Source organism: Gopherus evgoodei, chromosome 10, assembly GCF_007399415.2.
Source record: "Gopherus evgoodei ecotype Sinaloan lineage chromosome 10, rGopEvg1_v1.p, whole genome shotgun sequence".
In the NCBI taxonomy this organism is placed as follows: domain Eukaryota; kingdom Metazoa; phylum Chordata; order Testudines; family Testudinidae; genus Gopherus; species Gopherus evgoodei.
In genome coordinates this window covers 44640596-44660493 of record NC_044331.1, presented here as the reverse complement: position 1 = coordinate 44660493, position 19898 = coordinate 44640596, and the positions used below count along the sequence as shown (strand labels likewise).

Here is a 19898-nt window from a genome sequence, read left to right as displayed (position 1 = left end):
TTTTTTTTAAGGGAGTGATGGGTCAAGCATGGGATCCAGTATATTGTGATTCTATGTGTAGTTATGTATTAGATTAGCCTGATAAAACCAGAAAATTGCTGGCTACAGCAATTTGTCCACAAGCAACAGATCCTAAAAATCAAGGGACTCATGAATATAATTAGAATTGGAAATATCAGACAGGTATTTAACTCTATATGGGATTTGTGCTCATCACTTAGGCACTTCTGAAAATCCCAACCAAAAATCACTAATATTGGCATTGAATTCTTAGGTGCAGCCAACTCTAAACTCAGTGGTATATTGTAATAAAGGAGCCTGCTTTACTGCACTGGAGGATTTTGATTCAACCATGCAGATTAAAAATGCGTTATTGGACACTGCTAACAGAAAGGTTCTTTTCATCTGAAGTAAATTGGAGCTCTACAATGTCAATGACAAAGTTTCATTAGAGAAGTCAGAAAAGGTGTAAACTATAAACATTCATAATCATAGCATAGTTTAACATATCTAGTATTCCTCTGAAATTTCAACACAGATTTTATTTTAAAATCATATGACTGTACATATAAAGTCTTCCTTGACTTCATAATCAAAGTATCAATGCTACTATTCTCACCACTATAATTAATATTTTCCTTTCATGTATCTCTACGGGAGCTTAATTGATACAAAAATTACTCCAGACTTGAATTTGTAAATGTTTCCAAACAGAAGAGTTTTTCTTCTTAAAACAACTAAATTTGCATTTAATAAAATGTATAAGCAACTAGTCCAAACACAGTTTATCCATTTAAAATAGAACTAGATAAATTCATAGAGGATAAGTCCATTAATGGCTATTAGCCAGGATGAGTAAGGAATGGAGTCCTTAGCTTCTGTTTGTCAGAGGGCAGGAGAGAGATCACTTGATCATTACCTGTTGGGTTCACTCCCTTTGGGGCACCTGGCATTGGCCACTGCCACAGACAGGATACTGGGCTAGATGGACCTTTGGCCTGATCCAGTATGGCCATTCTTATGTTCCACACACACACAAAATATGGATTTTAAAAATGGAATTTGGTTAGTGATTAGTCTATGCACAGTCCAAAATGGAAAACAGGAATCTGCTAGTTAAGCAGTAAAAAAAAAAAATCATTCAGTAAAGTCTCTTCCTCACGGCTTTATTCACAAGGGATAGATGCACAAAACAATTTATAATAAGAAAAAACCCCAACTGGAGTAAATCCCAATCCTTTCACGAATGGCCGTGAAAACCTACCTGCACATACGCATTCCCCCCTCTGGTTACCAAAAAATTGTTCCTGGAGGGTTTGCTGTATTCTCTCAGAGCCTAACCGGGCTTACAAGTCTCTAGCACTGTGTTATTATCCCATTCTGAACATATGAATCGGAACCAATGTGAAAACTATGTAAGGACTCCAAATCCTGCCATATGATCCAACTGCTTTGTACAGTCAGAACTCATATGGGTGAGAAAAATATGGAAGATTACTATTACACACACAAAAAAACTATATTAAGAGAACATTAGTGCTTCAAATGGTCCATTTTTTTCTAAATTTTTTAAATCAGAAAATGTCATTTTGCCAAAAACAAAACTTAGCAGAAACATATCAGTTTTGACAAAACTTGTCAGGAAGGTAAACAGACCATATTATATATTATTATACAATGGGTTAATGTTGCTGGTTATGGCAATAAAGGCAGAGCAGGGACTTGAACCCAGGCATCCCACTTCCTAACTGAGTACTCTAACCAACACAGTATTCGCTAATCTAGAGTCAGATTTGCTCATGCACATTCTGGTTTTCACAAAAAACATTTTAAAAGGTCTTGCTTTTTCTCGGGGTGGATCTGATTTAAATTTAAATCATAATTTAAATCACTAGTCAGGAAGACTCGGTTTAATCTGGATTTCTACATAAAAGTGCATTTGGTGGTTGTTATAACCTTAATACAAATTCTTCATAGATAGACATAGGTTTCATTTTTAGAAAATACACACTATACATTTTTAAATGATTTATTTTGAAAACTTTTAAGATTAGTTTTGCAGCTATATCAGAAAAACGAATGATTGTTTGGTTATTTCATTTACCAAAGGTAATTGAAGCAGATATTTATGAAGTCATTGGAAGGTGAACTATCTCCAATTCAACAGGTTAATCATTAATATTTGGAGGATTTTCTTGCCATGCTGTATTAGGAGAAGATCACCAGACAGACATTTAAATTGTTTTATTTAACTAAAACAACGTTATGTATTCTAGATTTCTTTCTTCAACAGCAAACATAATATTTTAACAAAACAAGCATATGAATTTTTGAATTTAGTTAAACTTTCAAGTTTTGTAAAATCAGGTTTGGTTTTGTTAACATTGTTTTTAATTAAAATAGTTACATTAAATATTTAAAAACAAAACAAAAATTAAATCAACTATGTCAGCCAGGTCAACATGAGAAACTTAAAATATTGGCTTCTGCAGCTAACTCGGTCATCTTCACCTTCATTTTCCTGTTTGTTCATAATATGGGAAAGAAAAACAAGCTCTCTTGCCTTTTCAGGTCCCAACTGATTTCTAAATTTGGGAAGTGTTAGTCCAAAAGGAAGAAAATATTCTTTCTACACTGTCAGAAGAAGATACTGCTGTTAAAAGTGAGATTATCACTTCAACAGTCTCTGAATCCACATGCTTAAGTGACTTCCACCAGTTCACTGGTGTGACTTTCTTTAAAAAATCATCAACAAACATATTTCTTGAATGGTTCACCCTTAGCTCTGAAGTTTATTATAGTTGGCATTACGGAGGGATGATTGCTGCATGTCCATGTCATAGCCAACTCCTCTTCTTCAGCAGTTAAGGTTTGACCCTGGTACTGAGTATTGAGAATATTTGCACGAAAATAAGCTGGAGATAGTGCTTGTCCCATTCGTTTTTTTTTAATGCTTGTAATTTAACTCTGTCATTGCATATTTCTCTTTTTAAGATCTCACTCAGTTCCTTCCGAATTTCAAAGCTATTTCCTTGCATTTTGTTCAAGGCTACAGAAACAGGCTTCAGGGTACTCAGCATGTGTTCAACATTTCTCTTAAGCCCAATGTTGAGAACTTTGGCTGTGACGGTGCCATCTATTCTTTCATGATTTTGTTCACAAACTGTCATCTGATTAGGCCAGTTCTTGATATAGTGCTCAGAACAATCTACTACTGAGTTCCATCGCACATCTTGTGAGAGAGTGAGCTTGGTTCTTTCCACTTTTTTCAGAGCAGCTGCTGAAAAGTGGCTGTTATGGAAATATTTTGCAATTTCAACATTAGCCTTTATTTCTGGAACACTGAAGTCTTTGGCTAGGAGGTGCATCAAATGTGCACTGCAACTGTATGTTGTTAGCTTGGGACTCTTTACTTTCTTCTAAATAATTTCTTCTCATCTTGGATACATTGCAGCATTGTCTGTGACCAAGCTGCATAATAGACATTTGAATTTTTTCCCCACAGTGTGTTATAGCTTTTACTGCTACTTCTTGTAAGTATTCTGCTGTGTGTGCATTTCCTGATGTATCAATTGTTTCGCTAGCAGGCCAAGATTTTTAAAACACATTATTTGCCAAGCTTGTTCTCTCACATCATTGCTATCTCAAGAGATCATTATGTTGGGGAGTTTCTGTACTAAACTTTTGTATATAATAATAAATTTTTATGTAAGAACAGCCATATTGGGTTAGACCAATATCCCAGTATCCCATCTTCTTACAATGACTATTCCAGGTGCTTCAGAGGGAATGAACAGAAAAGGAAATCATGGAATATTCCATCTCCTGTCACCCACTCCCAGCTTCTGGCAAACAGAGGCTAGGGACACTCAGAGCATGGTGTTGCATCCCTGCCTATCCTGGCTAATAGCCATTGATTGACCTAACCTCCATGAACTTATCTAGTTCTTTTTTGAACTCGTATAATTTTGGCCTTCACAACATCCCTGTCAAAAAGTTCAATGGGTGACTGTGTGAAGAAATACTTCCTTTTGTTTGTTTTAAACTTGTTGCCTATTAATTTCATTGGGTGATTCCCTGGTTCTTGTGTCAAATGAAGGGGAAAAATAAAATTTCCTTATTAATTTTCTCCACACCAGTCAAGATTTTATAAGCTGCTAGCATATCCCCTCCTAGTTGTCTCTTTTCCAAGCTAAAAAGTACCAGTCTTTTTAATCTCTCCTCATACGGAATTTGCTCCACACCCCTAATCATTTTTGTTGCCCTTCTCTGTACCTTTTCCAATTCCAATACATTTTTTTTGAGATGGGATGACCAGAACGGCATGCAGTATTCAAGATGTGGGCATATCATGGATTTATATAGTAAAAGTAGAGGTGCTTGGTTTGCCAGACTGATCAGCTAAGCCAATAGTGGCAACCTATATGAAAAGGCCAAAAAACACCATGCCTCTGGACTGCATCAATATGCAGAAAGCCTTATAAGACCATCACTGTCAATGACAATTTTAGATTAACTTAATGAGGCTGTTAAGAATGCTGGAGACACAATTCAGTTTGTGTGAACCAACATGGCTGTTGAATTATTCTTTCTACTTAAGCAAGAGATATCACACACTACAAACTAGAGGTCAATGTGAAGTGCATTGTTACTTGTTAATCCTGAAGTTGGACACTGGTTTCGAACAAGATTGGTAAATGCTCGCTATCTTTCTGAAAAAACTCAGCTGACTCTCTAGAGTCATGTGGTGCAACAGTGAAAGACTCAGCAGTTGAAATAGTGAAGAACTCTCTCACCATACTCCAAATGTGTACATACATGGCTGATGAATGCACCAATGCAAAGAGGCATCAAGTATTAAGTCAGTGTGTACATTATCTTGATGTTCATGGTAGGCCAGTAGATGCATCAACTGCATCTATGACATCTTAGAGAAGTTAAATGCCTGTAAATTGAACCCCAGACAGATGGTTGCTTGTGCATCTGATGGAGCGACAAACTTCTCTGGAAGATCTACTGGAGTATAAACTTTGCTCAGAGAAAAGTATAATCCTAATCTCTCCTATACACGCTGCAGAAGCCATCTAATCCAGCTAGTGCTAGTACAAGCTGCAGAATCTTCAAAAGACATTAAAAAGCCATACATTTAATGGTTTTTTATACTCTCTTTTTTCAGCAACAGTCCAAAAGGACTGGACATTGGGGAAAAACAAACAGAAGATACACCAGGATTGAAGTTCAAATTAGTCCAACCTGGAAAAGCCTGCTGGTTTTCTCATGAGCGATTCTTGTCTTAAAATTACTGCAACTCTTATTACTGGCTTTGGAAGTATAGGCCAAGATCTGAGTAGTGAGGCTGCTGGACTACTTTTGTTACTAAGTTTAGAGAAGACTATCACCATTCTCTCTCTTGTAAGTCTACTGTTGAAACCACTTTGTGTCATTAAATAATGTCATCCAGGCATCTGCTACAACAGTAGTAGATCTCTGTCCAGCAATAGAAGCTACATTTGGATCAATCACAGAGCTATCCACTGAAAATGTACTGGAAGAAGCAAAGACTTCAGTCCAGAAGTTGACTAATAAAGGTACTTATACTGACTCCTTAAGTGAAGGGGATAAGAAGTGTTCGTTAAGCTATCTGAAAAAGTACAGACTTAATTCTTACAAATCTACAATAACGATTTCTGGATTCTACTCAATCTGCATGTAGCTTTTACAGATGCCTGTTTATAAAACACTGACAGTTGAGTGGAGTGAGGCACTACCAGCAATGGGGCTACCATGTGATCAGGACAGAATAGAGAATTTTGAACACAAAGTGGAAAATCTTTATTTGTTCATCCTAAGATATAACTTCAAACTTCTTTATCATCACTAGTGGTTCAACCCAATCTTTGTGTTATGTTTCCTGGGATGAAAGAAGTTGGAATTCATCTCTTGCTACTCCCAGTCACAACAGCTACAGTTGAGCATTCTTTTTCCTCATTGAATAAAATTGTGTGTTCTGAAAGAAGTCGCCTTCTGCCTGATCATGAGCATATCATGAAGGACTGGAAGTGGCAGACACAAAAGAAGACACCAAAGAGTGAAAGAAACCAAGAAGGATGTAGATGTACTGCTTCATAATAAGCTTGAGTAACCAACTTTAATGTTTGTGATGATTTTAAAAGACAAGTTAAATCTAATAAAATGGTTCGGAAACTTTTTTCAGTTTTTACTGTGGTGCCATACAGTCCATCTTCGCCCTCACGATCTCAACCCTCGTCAGCCCTCATCCCCCCTAATTTCAATCCCTGGGGAAAACATTAGTATGGTAGATTTCAAATCAATGAAGGCTACACTCAGAAAGACCTCAAGACTGCTGGAATATGCTGCTCAAATAGTTTCACTTTTGTTTCTACTGCCTGTCCCTTCCCTCTCACATGTATCTCCATACTACTGCTCCTTGTCCAGATCTATTCCACCCCCAACAATCTTCTATTCACTGAACTTTTTGAAACTTTGCACTTTTAGAGAGAGGTAAGGGATTAACAAATTTGTAGCGGGACAATAGGGTTGAGGTCTATTATTTCTCACCGCTACATATTTAAAAACATTTTTGCTGTTAACAAGCATATCTCTGGAGACACAAATCCAGTTTGAGAACTACAAAACTAAGCATCTCTGATGGTACCTTCTAGACTGAGCACTGAGTCCCATTGTGGAGATAGAAAGACTAAACCTAAATCTACACAGAAGCCCCTGGAACCCCATAAGATTGGGTCCCTGATCCACAAACTAAAGGAAAGCATTTACAAAATGTTTCTTAAACATTACAGGAATATATTGCCTCATACTATAGAATTATAATTTGTAATCCCTATTCCATGATGAGGTATTTTTGAGCTATAATGGATCTTGATTTTTATCCACTCTGGTTTTTGTCTAGATGTGGAACAAAATCAAATACTGAAGCCTTGACATTTCTGGCAAAACAGAATTCTTGTTTTCCAGCCAGCCCTATTTAAGAGGGAGACAAATACCAAAGTTAAAGTTGTCCATACAAATTTAACTCTTCTTCCTTGTGCATATGCACTGATTCTTTTGCCATACATTTACATACTAATTATTCACAAAATTCCCAGCTCATGAAGCGTGGAGGCTGGATGATGTGCAGTGAACAAGGCATATGTTCAATACGTATTCGTTATCTGTTCAGTCCTCTCCTTCATTCATTACACACCATCCAATTCCCACAATGAATAAGAGAGGGTGCATCGGACTACTTGTCTCACTCGTTATACACAGTACCGGGTTCATACTTGGGAAGGAGCCCATGATCCTGGGTCAGGTGGCGGGGGGGGGGAGGGGGGAGGGGAAGGACAGCAGCTGTCTGCCCTGAGCAGAGCAGGCAGAGGCAGCCAGCAAGCAGGAGGCATGGTGGTGTGTCCAGCTCTGCTCCCTGCAGCAGCTCATACCACTTGGCATAGCGGGAGGCGTGGGAGGTGGTGCCCAGGCCCAGGTCAGGGGTTTCTGGCTGCCGCACAGACAGCTAGACTAGCCGATGGCACCTGCGCATAGACAGCGCAGCTCCCACCTCCTCCCTGGGCTCTTGGGCCCCTGCCAGGCCAGGGACAGCACTAGTGAGAGGGTGCTGCGCATGCAGCTGCCCTGGCCCCACCATTATTCGAATGCAGAGGCCAGGGAGCGCGATAGCCACTTCCATCTGCATTTTAAACTTGTAAATATCGTAAATAAAACCTGTGCACAAGTGTGCTGTGTCAGAGACAATTCCTGTGCCAATCTCCTGTCTTTTACAATTGTTCCCTATGAGGGCCCCACAAATACATTTGAAGCTGGGCCCACAAAAATTTAATCCGGCCCTGACTACAGATCATTCAACTTTTGCAGTAAATGAGGCAGGAGTCTAATGATTCCTTAACTCATTCACCATCCAACCTGCACAACAACTGAGGCAGGGTGCTATTGAAACAGTGATTTATATGGATACTAAATGTAAAATGTAAATATTTAGCACAGTCCTCCATATTTTTCAACTGTCATTACCAAGGTATTTTAGCTTTAAATAATTTCTGTTTAAATGGACAGTAAGTGTTAGACCATTTTCTTTTTCCCATTAAGACAGTTGCACATTATTCCTATTTTTGGGACCTTTCACCCTCCTTTCAGCCTACATACAGAACACAAAGAATTAAACTTTTGTTACATTCTGGCTAATGCCACTGACAGTCACTACAGGAATATTAAAAGAACAAAAAATATTTGTAGATAAAGTTTCCATCTCCTTATGGTGAAATTTCAATTGTAGTGACAGTATATGGGCTGTTCTATTACTCTTTAATACATCCTATTAATACAGGATCGGGGGGGTGGGGTGGCCTTTTCCATTAATACCCAACTATGAAGCCCTAGTTTGACTGTCATGACTCTTGTCAAAATCATAGCCTTAACCAACATCTTCTGTTGCTTATTAAAAATAATTTTGTTGTAACGTATAAAAAAAATGACTTAATAAATTCAGCAAGTCAATGCATCATGCCTTCAGTTTAAGGATTCTATTAGAAATTAAACCTTTTTTGATATGAACTAGATAATTATTTAACCTGTAGAAACTAAGGCAAAATAGTTCACATCACAGGGTTTAATGCACTAATTCACCATAACCCCTGATTTTATCACCCCCACATTTGTCTACAAGATTCCATAATGTTTAAGGTAATAACACTCACCATTCTAGCAAATAAAAGTGTGAATTCCATATGCAGCAATATAAGGAAAGCACAGTGAACAGACTGCCATTATAACAAAATGCTTAAACACCCAGGAAACTTGCAAGAGGGTAGATGTCAAAAATCATACTTCCACTTCAAAGTCACCTTCCTAATGCACACGGGAGAAAGACTAAGTTAATAAAACTCCAGGGATTATTTAAATTATGAAGTTTTAAAATGCTATGCTCTCAGATTTTTCCAATTAACCTCTCATGGAAATCACCACTTTAAGAGCCATCATGGTTTTTAGGGTTTTTTTTACTTAAAATGCTAGATCAAGATTAGTTTAGTTTACCCAATTGTTAATGTTTTACTTGCATTTTAAAGGAAACTAAAAGAACTTTGAAACAGATAATTTTGTTTTATTACATATTTTGTATGGCACCTATATACATTATGCTTAAATGCTACTTTAAGCTATTTCTTCAAATCCGAATTAGGACTCATTAAAGAATACTAATTGGACAACAATTGAGAATGAAACCCTGTCCACAGAACAAATACAGCACAGACAGTAATAATGCAAGCAAAATGTCCCTGCCAACCCATAACTCTGATATAAAGGACCTACCCTTAGAAGTGAGAGTGCGGTCCATTCTCTGTGGTCTATGGCTTCTACCAAGAATGGCAACAAGGGACACAATTAGTGCCAATTTTTTCTGTAGTGATTATGTGCACATCTGTTCACTAAAACTGAACTAAGAGGTCCAACTCATTTCATAAAGGACATCAATACAATACAAGATCTTACTTTTCAGTCACATGAGCTAGCTCAAATCAGTGAAACACAGATGACAGCAGAAGTTACTTATGTGCAATTCTTCTGAAGAACATAAGAACTTCCATACTGGGCCAGAATAATGGTCCATTAGCACAGTATCCTCTCTCTGGCCAATACCAGGGACTTCAGGGAGAGTATACACAGCAGGGCAATTATGGAGAGATCTACCCATGTCTTACAGTCCAGGCTTCTGTCAGTCAGAGAATTAGGGTCACCCTGAGCATGGGATCGCATCCTTGACCACTGTGGCTAATAGTCACTGTAGGACCTATCCTCCGTGAACTTACCCAGTTCTTTTTTTAACCCAGTTATACTTTTAGCCATCAAAACATTCTATGGTAATGAGATCCACAGATTTGTTGTGCATACTGTGAAAAAGTACTTCCTCTTGTTTGTATTAAATCAGCTGTCTACTGGCTTCCGTGGTGACAATTGATTTTTGTATTTTGGAATGAGTAAATAACACTTCCCTGTTTACTTTTTCCAAACTATTCATGATTTTATAGACCTCTATCATCTCCTTGTCTCTCTGCTAAACTGAACAATGCTAATTTTTTTAGTCTCTCCTCATATGGAAGACATTCCATACCCTTGATCATATTTGCTGCCTGTCTCTGAACCTTTTCCAGTTTCACTATATGCTTTTTGAGATGGGGTGTCGAGAATAGAACAGTATTCAAGGCCTGGTGCACCATGGATTTATATAGGGGAATTATGAGATTTTCTATCTTATTATCTATCCCTTTATTGATAGTTCCTAATATTCTGTTAGCCTTTTCAACCATTGATGCGCATTGAGCTCAAGTTTTCAGAGAACTATCCAGTGATTCCAGATTTTTTTTTCTTGAGTGGTAACAGCTCATTTTGAACCATCATGTATATTTGGGGTTATTTTTTGCAATGTACATTACTATGCCATCTACCATTTTGTTGCCCAGTCACCAAGTTTTGTGAGCTCTCCCCTGTAACTTTTCAGTCAGCTTTGGACTTAAGCATCTTGAATAATTTTGTATTATCTGCAAACTTTGCAACGTCACTGTTCACAACCATTTCCAGATCATTTATGAATAATACACTGAACAGCACTGATCCCAGTACAGATCCTTAGGGGATCCTGCTATTTACCTCTCTCCATTGTGAAAACTGAACATTTATTCCTACCCTTTGTTTCCTATCTTTTAACCAGTTACTATCCTATGAGAAAACTTTCCCTATGATCCCATGGCTACTTAGTTTCCCTAAGACCCTTTGGTGAGGGACCTTGTCAAAGGGTTTCTGAAAATCTAAGTATACTACATCTACTTGAATACCTTTGTCGACATGCTTGTTGACACCCTCAAAGAATTCTGACAGACTAGTGAGGCATCATTTCCCTTTACAAAAGCTGTGTTGGCTCTTCCTCAACGTATTATGTTCATCTATGTCTGTTAATTCTGTTCTTTACTATAGTTTCTACCAACTTGCCCAGTACTGAAGTTAGGCTTGCTGGCTTGTAAATTGTCGGAATCATTTCTGGAGTGCACACACACACACACACACACCCCTCTCTCTGTCTCACACACACACCCCTCACACACACACACGTTTTGTTTTGTTTTTAAATAAAATATGTTACATTAGCTACCTTTCAGTCACCTGGTATAGTGCCTTGTTTCAGTAATAGATTACATACCACAGTTAGTAGTGCTGCAATTTCATACTTGAGTTCCTTCAGAACTCCTGGGTGAATCCAATCTGGTCCTGGTGACTTATTACATTTAATGTATCAGTTTGTTCTAGAACCACCTCTCCTATTGAGATCAGTTTGGGACAGTATTTCAAATCTGTCTCCCAGAAGGATTGCTCTGATGTGGGCATCTCTCCATATCCTCTGCAGTGAAGATGGATGCAAAGCTTCTTCCCTAAAAGTTACTAATAGAGTCACAGTGCTCGGGCTCACTCCAAGGGAATATGCAGAACTAAGTTGTTTTTGAGGTCTACCACCACTACAGCAAGTGATAGATTTCATCCCTGGTAAGTGGGTTCCACAGTAGTACTAATACAGATCTACATTGGGCCCAAGTAAACAATGGTTTTAAACTGAAATTGGACATTGGCATGAGCAATAGCCCCAAAGTGTGTGACCAAAAAGTGTAAGATCATGAGAAAGAGGAATTGTTTGTGTTAAACTTGTTGTGACCTAAGTTTCCTCTAAGTTGCACGGCCATGCAGCTGCCTATTAAGCACTGCATAGGGGCTCAGGGCTGCAGCAGGGATAGATGCCTCTCCCCCAACATGGACCTGCCTCGGACTTGTCGTGGCCAGGGGAGAGGTGCCCCTCCCCCAGCCTCGGCATGGACCTGCTGCAGCTAGAGAAGAGGCGCCTCTCCCCACCCCACCGCCCAGCCCAGGTGCTGCTGCGGAGGGAGAGAGAGCTGGGGGCGGGGGGCAGAGTCCCCTCTCCCTACCATAGCCCCCAGGCAGCATGCACCCAAAACCCCATATCCTCAGGCCTACCCCAGAGCCAGCATCCCCAGCCAGAGCCCTCAGCCCTCACACCACAACCCTCTTCCCCAGCCCTGAGCTGCCCTCCCATACTCTGAACCCCTCCGCCCCACCCCCACCACATGAATTTTGTTATGTGCACCAATGTGAAGGTGATGTGTCACATTGGTGCACACAAAGTTCACTCCACACATGCGAGGGAACACTGGTCGTGACCTTTGAAACACCAGAGTTACCTTTTTTAAGGATTAGGTTGAGAAAACTGTTAATTGGGTACCAGGTGCAGTGAATAATTGGTTTGTTTATTATAAAGAAATGCTAAACCAGTAGTTAAGAAATGATATAGCAAAATACGGTGGTGTCATGGCATGATGGGAAGGTGTTTCCCAGGCTTGATTCTGTTATAAATATTATGGCCAATGCTTTTAACTGCATTATAATTTGGATATAAAATATAAATTTGCAGATGCTTGCTTTGATATTTTGGATGTAACCAACACCATGTGGACTTTGGACTAACAAAAGAATGCTTGTGTGAAATCTGAATCAAACCATAATAAATGTATTTGGAACATTATTTCCAATAACAGGCCTCAACTGTCAGTTCTATTTATATAAAAAAGACAGATCATTAACTAATACAACAAGCAATCTCAATTTTGCAGGAACATGAGTGGGCAAATGTCAATGTGTTACAACTTACTGATATTTCTTCATAGAAGAACTACAAGACGTTTACATTTCTTGAAAAACAGATTCCTGTTCTTGAAGGTAAAGTGCTCAGGAACGTCTCCATGGCAGCATATTTCAGGGAGCTCTGAACAGGGAAAGTGCCTGGCAACAATATTTCCACCTTACTATCATATAATTATGAAAGATCCTGCCAGGATGGACAGGGATGATGTCCCTAGCTTCTGATGGAGCTGGAGAAACTTTCAAGTAGGTTAGTTCCCACCTGAAGTCATGCTCATTTTGTGACATCACAATTAGTTACTGTAAGAAAAAAAACAGCAGGAACAGAGGAAATTCTAAACAAAAATCTTATGTTTATGCAAATATCCTTAGCAATAAAAAACAAAAAAACATACAGTATAAGCACACACAACAGAAGCAGGCGTCTCTCTAAGTAAGGCCTGCTCTACACTCAGGGTGGTGGGGCCGATCTAAGTTACACAACTTCAGCTGCGCAAATAATGTAGCTGAAGTCAACATACTTAGAACTACTTATCGTGGTGTCTTCACTGCGGTAGATCAACTGCTGATGCTCCCTCCTTGACTCCACCTACACTTCTCGCTCCAGTGGAGTACCGGAGTCAACGGGAGAGCTCTCAGTGGTCAATTTATCATGTCTTCGCTAGACACGATTAATCGACCCCCACTGGATTGACCACTCCAGAGGTAAGTGTAGACATGCCTTTAGTTTTTCAAAGCTTTCCTTGAGGTCTCTACAATTCTTTAAACCATTCAAGGTAAGATTAAAATTCAGATACTTAATAAGCTGTGCTGGTAGCAGACAGCTGTAAATCTTTCACAGCGGAAATCTATAAATAGTGGATCAATTTCCAAGCACAGCTTTGTACGTTATTCATTTCTAAAATAAAATATCCTTTAAGGTTCTATTTCTTCACTGAATTATTTTCCAATTCCCATGAAAGAAAGATGGCACATATTCAGGCTAACTAACCTGGCACATTCATGTGAGAGTCACTCTCTATTATTATTTGCATTCCAGTAATGGTTTAAGGTGCCAGAGATCAGCAACCCCATTGTGCTTGTTGCTGTACAAACATCTCTTACATCTTGAAAAATTTACAGTCTAAATAGACAAGACATACAAAAGGGGGGACAGAACCAGAGGTGAAATGACTTGCCAAAAACAACACAGGGAGCAAGGGTGTGTTTCCACTGCAGAGGTAACTAAAGTAAGAACAGTAACACTGCAAAACACCACCTGGGCTGCACAGAGTTCACAGCTGACTCGTCATACTAACACAGGTTGTAGTCTATACCACCAACAGACCAGCCAACTCTAATTTAAAGCATCCACTATACTTAAAGTTTTCTTGAGAATGGATGAGATTTGAGTTTAGAGGCAATGCTCAAGTTATAACACAAGTTTACTCTGCTATGAAGATAAACCATGTGACCTATATATTTAACCTCAACACCACTGAAATGAAGTTATTAGGTGACTTCTCCCTCCCCATGATTTCTGCTACAGAGTGACCATATATTGACAATATTAAAAGCTACTTTTTCAAGCCAATTAGCTTTTTTTAATCTGGTTCCCCCCACCCCCCCACTTCAACTTTTAGTTTACACAGCACAGTTAATGAGCCACTGTCTCAAACTGACCCGAGGCAAGACAGTGAGATTGGTCAGAAAGGGAACACACTTTGAAAACTGCACTCCTCTGGAACAGTGCAGGGAAGTCCCAGACGAAGAATGTGAGAACCTGGGACAAAGCATTCTGTCAACGAGATGGAACAATTTTCTAGAGAATATAAAGCAAACACGCAGTCAGGCCATCTCTAGGGCACGTTGCAAGGCATTCCTCTTTGAGAAAGCCTTTCCACCATGAGTGATGATGACAAGGTGAATACTCTTTTTATTCCCAAACCCCATGCAACTCCTCTCTACCCAAAAAAAACCTACCCTAAGCAGAATTTTGACCCCAAAAGGGAGAAGCGCCAGAGACTCCATGAAGTAAACTAGAGACTTCACTCTTCCTAAAAAAAAAAAAAGCGCTCAGATACTACAATGATGGGCAGCAGTATAAAACCATAAAACAAACTACAAATTTAACAAGCCTATCATACCACTATGCAACTCTATGCAGTTAATTTTAATTATTCTCACGACATTCTTCTAGTTTCTCTTGGTAATAAAAACGGATATCTGCAAAAGCAGGAGACAAAATGTGTATTTAAACCAACAGAAACTTAGCTGAAAAAATGCTAAACTCTGAAGTTTACTTTGACAGTTTGCCAATTAAAAGCGTAGAAAAGATAGCAGGGTGTAAGTTTAACAATTTAAAGAACTCCCATATAAATTCTTACTGGTAGAAAAAACAGCTAGTAATAATAAACAAAATGTTTATGTATACATTTAAGTTAGTAAAAACAAAATCTGAATTCTAAATTCTGAATTCTAACTAAGCATGAAGTCTCAAAAAATTCTTTCCACTGACCATTTTCTGAACTCAAGAGGGAATTATACGTTTTAAGAACCATTACTGGGTACAGTGTCAACATTTATTGTACTTTAATAATAAAATTCTTAAGTGACTTGCTGATCATAACTCTATTTGTGGGAATACATTCCTGTATTATGATAGTCGTGATTATTTAACTTTCATAGACAAAGTGAACATGGAATTGCATTACCTCTAGTTCAGAAATAAAACTGTAAACTGCTAAGGCACAGAATTACTTTTTCTAACCATATTTCCTTATTATACTTTCCTTTTCATATTTTTTTCCAAGTTCTCCAGATGAAAAACATTATTTTTTCTCCCTAATTAGAGGGTAAACTGGTTCCTTTTAAGTCAATCTAATGGAGACAAGTTTCTCACAGCAGCAGATTTTTGGCATCTTTAATATCTGTCTCCTCATCTATTGTATGGAATTTTGGGACACCTACCAAATACCTACTACCAAGAACTTAATTGACTAGCTCAAAAGACAATATGAAAGTTAGAGGCTAGAGAGAGGATCCACTAGCAAAGTCCAGGACAACTCTTTGATAAGAAACCCAACGCTCCTACCTCTTACTCAAGTTTATATTGACTAGTCTAACTTTCCCCTAATCTCTTTTTTTGCTGCCTCCAATTTTAAACATTTTCTTCTTTTCTGCTGCTGCTTAGTATTCCCAAACAGCAGTAGAAACTGACAAGAGATTTGCTGGTTATCCTGCTGCTATTCAGAATACCATGGGCAGCAACAGAAAAACAATGAAAGTCAAGACATTTTCACTCTGCAATTGCTTGGGAACGCTGCATACTTGGAGAGAACAGTACTGTATCAATATATTTTCTTCAGTCATTAGGAACATCTGTAGTATTTAAATTTGAGTTTTTAGAGAAATTTTATTTAGGACCCCTAGCCCTCAAGAAGATTTTCCTACTAGTCAAGAGCAAGTACATTTTTCAAGCTCTACGTTAGGGAAGACTGAGTGTTCAAAGGGCTCAGCTTTTTTTAAAGTAACTCAGTGAATGTGAACTTCTGCTCCTGTTTCCTAATAACTTCCTGGATACTTTACAATTGTTTCCTCCCAGGAAGTTCATTCAATCTGTGTAGCTCCAATACTAACAATTCTTGTTGAGAGATAAGCTGTCCAAGAACATCAAAAGCGCATTCCTAAAACTCAAACATTGACTTGTTTCTGGCTCAGCAACAATAGGGTTTTCATTATATGTCCCATTATAAGAAAGTAGAAGAATGAGCTGATACCGTACTGCCAAATGTCTCACTCAATTTTACTAATTCAAAACACTGCAATACAGCCTCCATCAAGAGATTAAACAAAGTTGGGATACCATTTAAAAAAAAAAAAAATCTGTTCTCCTCTAACAAATCTGCAATATGCATGTGTGGTAAGGAATTTCTCAAGTAAAGACAAAATTACCTAATAAATGAATCATTCTGCAGAGAAGCCTGTCAGGTTACAGCTACACTGCAGCTGGGAGGCATAATATCCAGCTCAGATAGAAGATATGTGCCAACTCTGAATGGGCTATCATCTAAAATTAGCCATGTTGCTATTGCGACATGGGGAGCAGCTTGGGACAGCAGTCTGAATAAGTACCTAGGATCTCAAGACAGATACGTACATGGGTGACTAGTGTGTGCTGCCATGGCCACACCACTAATGTTGGGTGCTAGCTCAAGGAGAGCCAGCACGTACCCACAGATATCAAACAACTGACTGCCTCCATGATAAAGACAGTGTTGCAGCAGCTGCAGGGGCTTTTGGCCCATCACATTTCCTTTTGATATTTTTTACCTGTAATTCATCTAAATGTTTAAAATTCTAGTAGCTACTTATCAAAAGCAGCTGGCCTTATTCTCTATGGAGATTTGGCATTGCATGTTAAAGACAGGGTCTACAGGGTCAGACAAATGTCTAGTTAGACTAGAATTAGAGCCATTATATGGGTAGTCAAACAAAAAGGAAAAAATAAATCAATCCTCCATTAATTTTTAATATTTTGAAGAAGAAAATTATACATACTTACCATTAAGCAAAAATTAAGAACCAAAAGTTGTTAATTGGAATACAAATCAAGACTTACTTTTATATCCAGAGCTTTACTTTTGCCCTCCATTTAAAGAAGCAGGGGGAGGGGGGAGCTGGCTTTTAATCATTTTGGTAACTTATTATTAGTTGCTACCAGTACCACAGTTGACAAAACAATGGCCGGAAAACAATGCAGAGTTAAGTTTCTTGCAAACATTAGGCAAAATTTGTGGCAAAATCCTTAAAATTTGGACAAAATAGTCTTTTATCTTCTCTCTATATACATCAGCCTAGTAATTAATAATTGCCTCTGGAAGAAGAGCACTTAGCATTTCTGTAGAGCTTTACATCTTCAAAGCACTGTACCAACATTAACTAATTAACAGTGATACAGAACTATCATATAAACCTAAGTTTTCAAGTAATGCAAATATGGCAGTTTCACCACCAATTTCCCAGGACAATTCATGCAATGGAAAACATAGTGAATATGAAGATCAAAGATTAGTTACTTAAAATAGTATACATGTAGCATACATCAATAGAATATTCCACTGTTTACAGTTACAGAACATTTTCAGGCAGGGGAAGAGCCACAAAATTAGTAATTTTTGAAAAAAAATTAGACATGAACACTACTCTAAACTACTCACAATCTGAAATCAGACGAGACAAACAACATTGCAAGAGAGAAAGTTCTTGGAAAATTAAGAAGGGAGAAGGCATTCCTGGAAGAAATGGGCTTTAGTGAGAAAAAGAGCATTCTGTAGAAAGAAGACTATGCTAGGTCCAAAGTCTAGAATGTGAAAAAGAGTAATGGAACCTACCTAGGTTGAGGGAGGGATAGCTCAGTGGTTTAAGCATTGGCCTACTAAACCCAGGGTTATGAGCTCAATCTTTGAGGGGACCGTATAGGGATCTGGGGCAAAAGTATGTCTGGGGATTGGTCCTGCTTTGAGCAGCGGGTTGGACTAGATGACCTCCTGAGGTCCCTTCCCAACTCTGATAATCTAGGATTCTATAGAACTAATAATGACTAAGTAGAGGGCCAGTGGGGGATATTAGTGCCATAATTTTAAAACAAAAACTTAAATCAGTGACAATATTCCTGATGATTGTATACCAGTGGTTCTCAAATATTTTTTTTTAACTAGTGACTCCTTTCACATAGCAAGCCTCTGAGTGCATTCCCCCGCCCTTTATAAATTAAAAACACTTTTTCTATATTTAACATTATAAATGCTGGAGGCAAAGCAGGGTTAGGAATGGAGGTTGATAGCTCACGACCTCCCATGTAATAACCTCACGACCCTCTGAGGGGTCCCGACTCCCAGTTTGAGGACCCCTGTTGTATACTTATATGTTGTATCCTTTCCACTACCCTTCATTTCATTTGTATATTGTACTCCTTTCCCCCACCTTTATCCGGTTTTTAAGACAGTAATCCCTTTGGGGCAGGAATCCAGGCCTCATTTTGACTGTACACTTAGCACACTTTGGGCATTAAAAACAAAATGTAAGGGGAGGAAGTTGATCAGAGTGGTGAGTGGAGTGACATTAAATAAAGATATGGAAGGTTTGGACAAAGACACTGAGGTGAAGGGGATGAAACACAAGAAGCAAATAGAAAAATTCAACATAATCATCAAGATGTACATAATCATATGATCATCTTATCTTCATCTTCTCTCTACTTGTTTTTGATCCTCACTGGTTATGTCATGTCAAACAGGTTTATGCTTTTGAGGGCAGGGCCTTTGACTTGTTCTCATAAGATGCAGACTTGCTCTTGTTCAGTGATCTTTTAGTTGCTCTCTAGGCTGCCTCAATTCTAGCTGTGAATGTCATGTCATAACTGGCATTTCACACAAATAACAATGCTGAACCTAGAAAAGATGACATTCACCTGAATTGCCTCTGGAAGCCAGAGACAAACTTTTCAATAATGTGTGATTGCCTGACAACTACTCAAGGTGTACACTGCATGCACAGAAATTTCAAGCATGAATCCAGAATCCTAAGCGGGGTCTCTCTTCTTTTGCCTATGGAGTTTGGTCCTTAAGGGAGAAGAGCTGTTGTCCAGAAATTGGTTTGCTTTCCCACTCAGTATATGGGTATATCAGCCCAAATACTGAGCTAAACTAGGAGAAAATACGAAGTCCATGATCTGAAGTGAATCATGGACAACAGATCTCTTCATATTCAAATAATTTTTGACATCAGGGTGCACCAATACAGACTTATATGAGAAGAGAACCCCTCTTTTAGATTTATGTTCTTTCCCTCTTCCAATGCTGATGTTTGGACTTCTATGGCAATTACGGAGAATACGTCCTTCTTGAAGTAATTTTACTGGTAAGGTACACCAAATCCTCATGGTACTCTTAGATGACGACTAGTCCTATTCAGAAATCCATTAATGACAATCCTCAGCTACCTCAGACCCAGCAGAAGTCCTTAGGGAACAAAATCCCTCCAAGGAAAGGGGAGCCACAGCAAAGAATCAAGGAGATAATGATGAAATAACCAGCCCCCACAGCCAGGGGAAATCAATAAAACATGTTCTTTGCAGAGTAGGAACAAAGAACAACTGCAGCTCCTTCTGTAGAGGCAGCTATCTA

The 19898-nt window shown here is 38.6% G+C and overlaps 1 protein-coding gene across 10 annotated transcripts in view; it reads right to left on the bottom strand.

Annotated features, from left to right (window-relative positions):
* The window catches only part of NEO1 (neogenin 1), a 559154-nt gene that overhangs the window by 488252 nt on the left and 51004 nt on the right, over window positions 1-19898 (bottom strand). Inside the window, exon 1 of one of the 10 annotated variants that reach the window (XM_030577729.1) lies at window positions 16666-16702. The exons of the other annotated variants lie outside the window; for them this stretch is intronic. Coding sequence (XP_030433589.1) covers window positions 16666-16681 — 16 coding nt within the window. The 5' untranslated portion in view covers window positions 16682-16702. Of the gene's footprint in view, window positions 1-16665; window positions 16703-19898 lie in introns of those variants that run through there. 10 annotated transcript variants of the gene reach the window in all.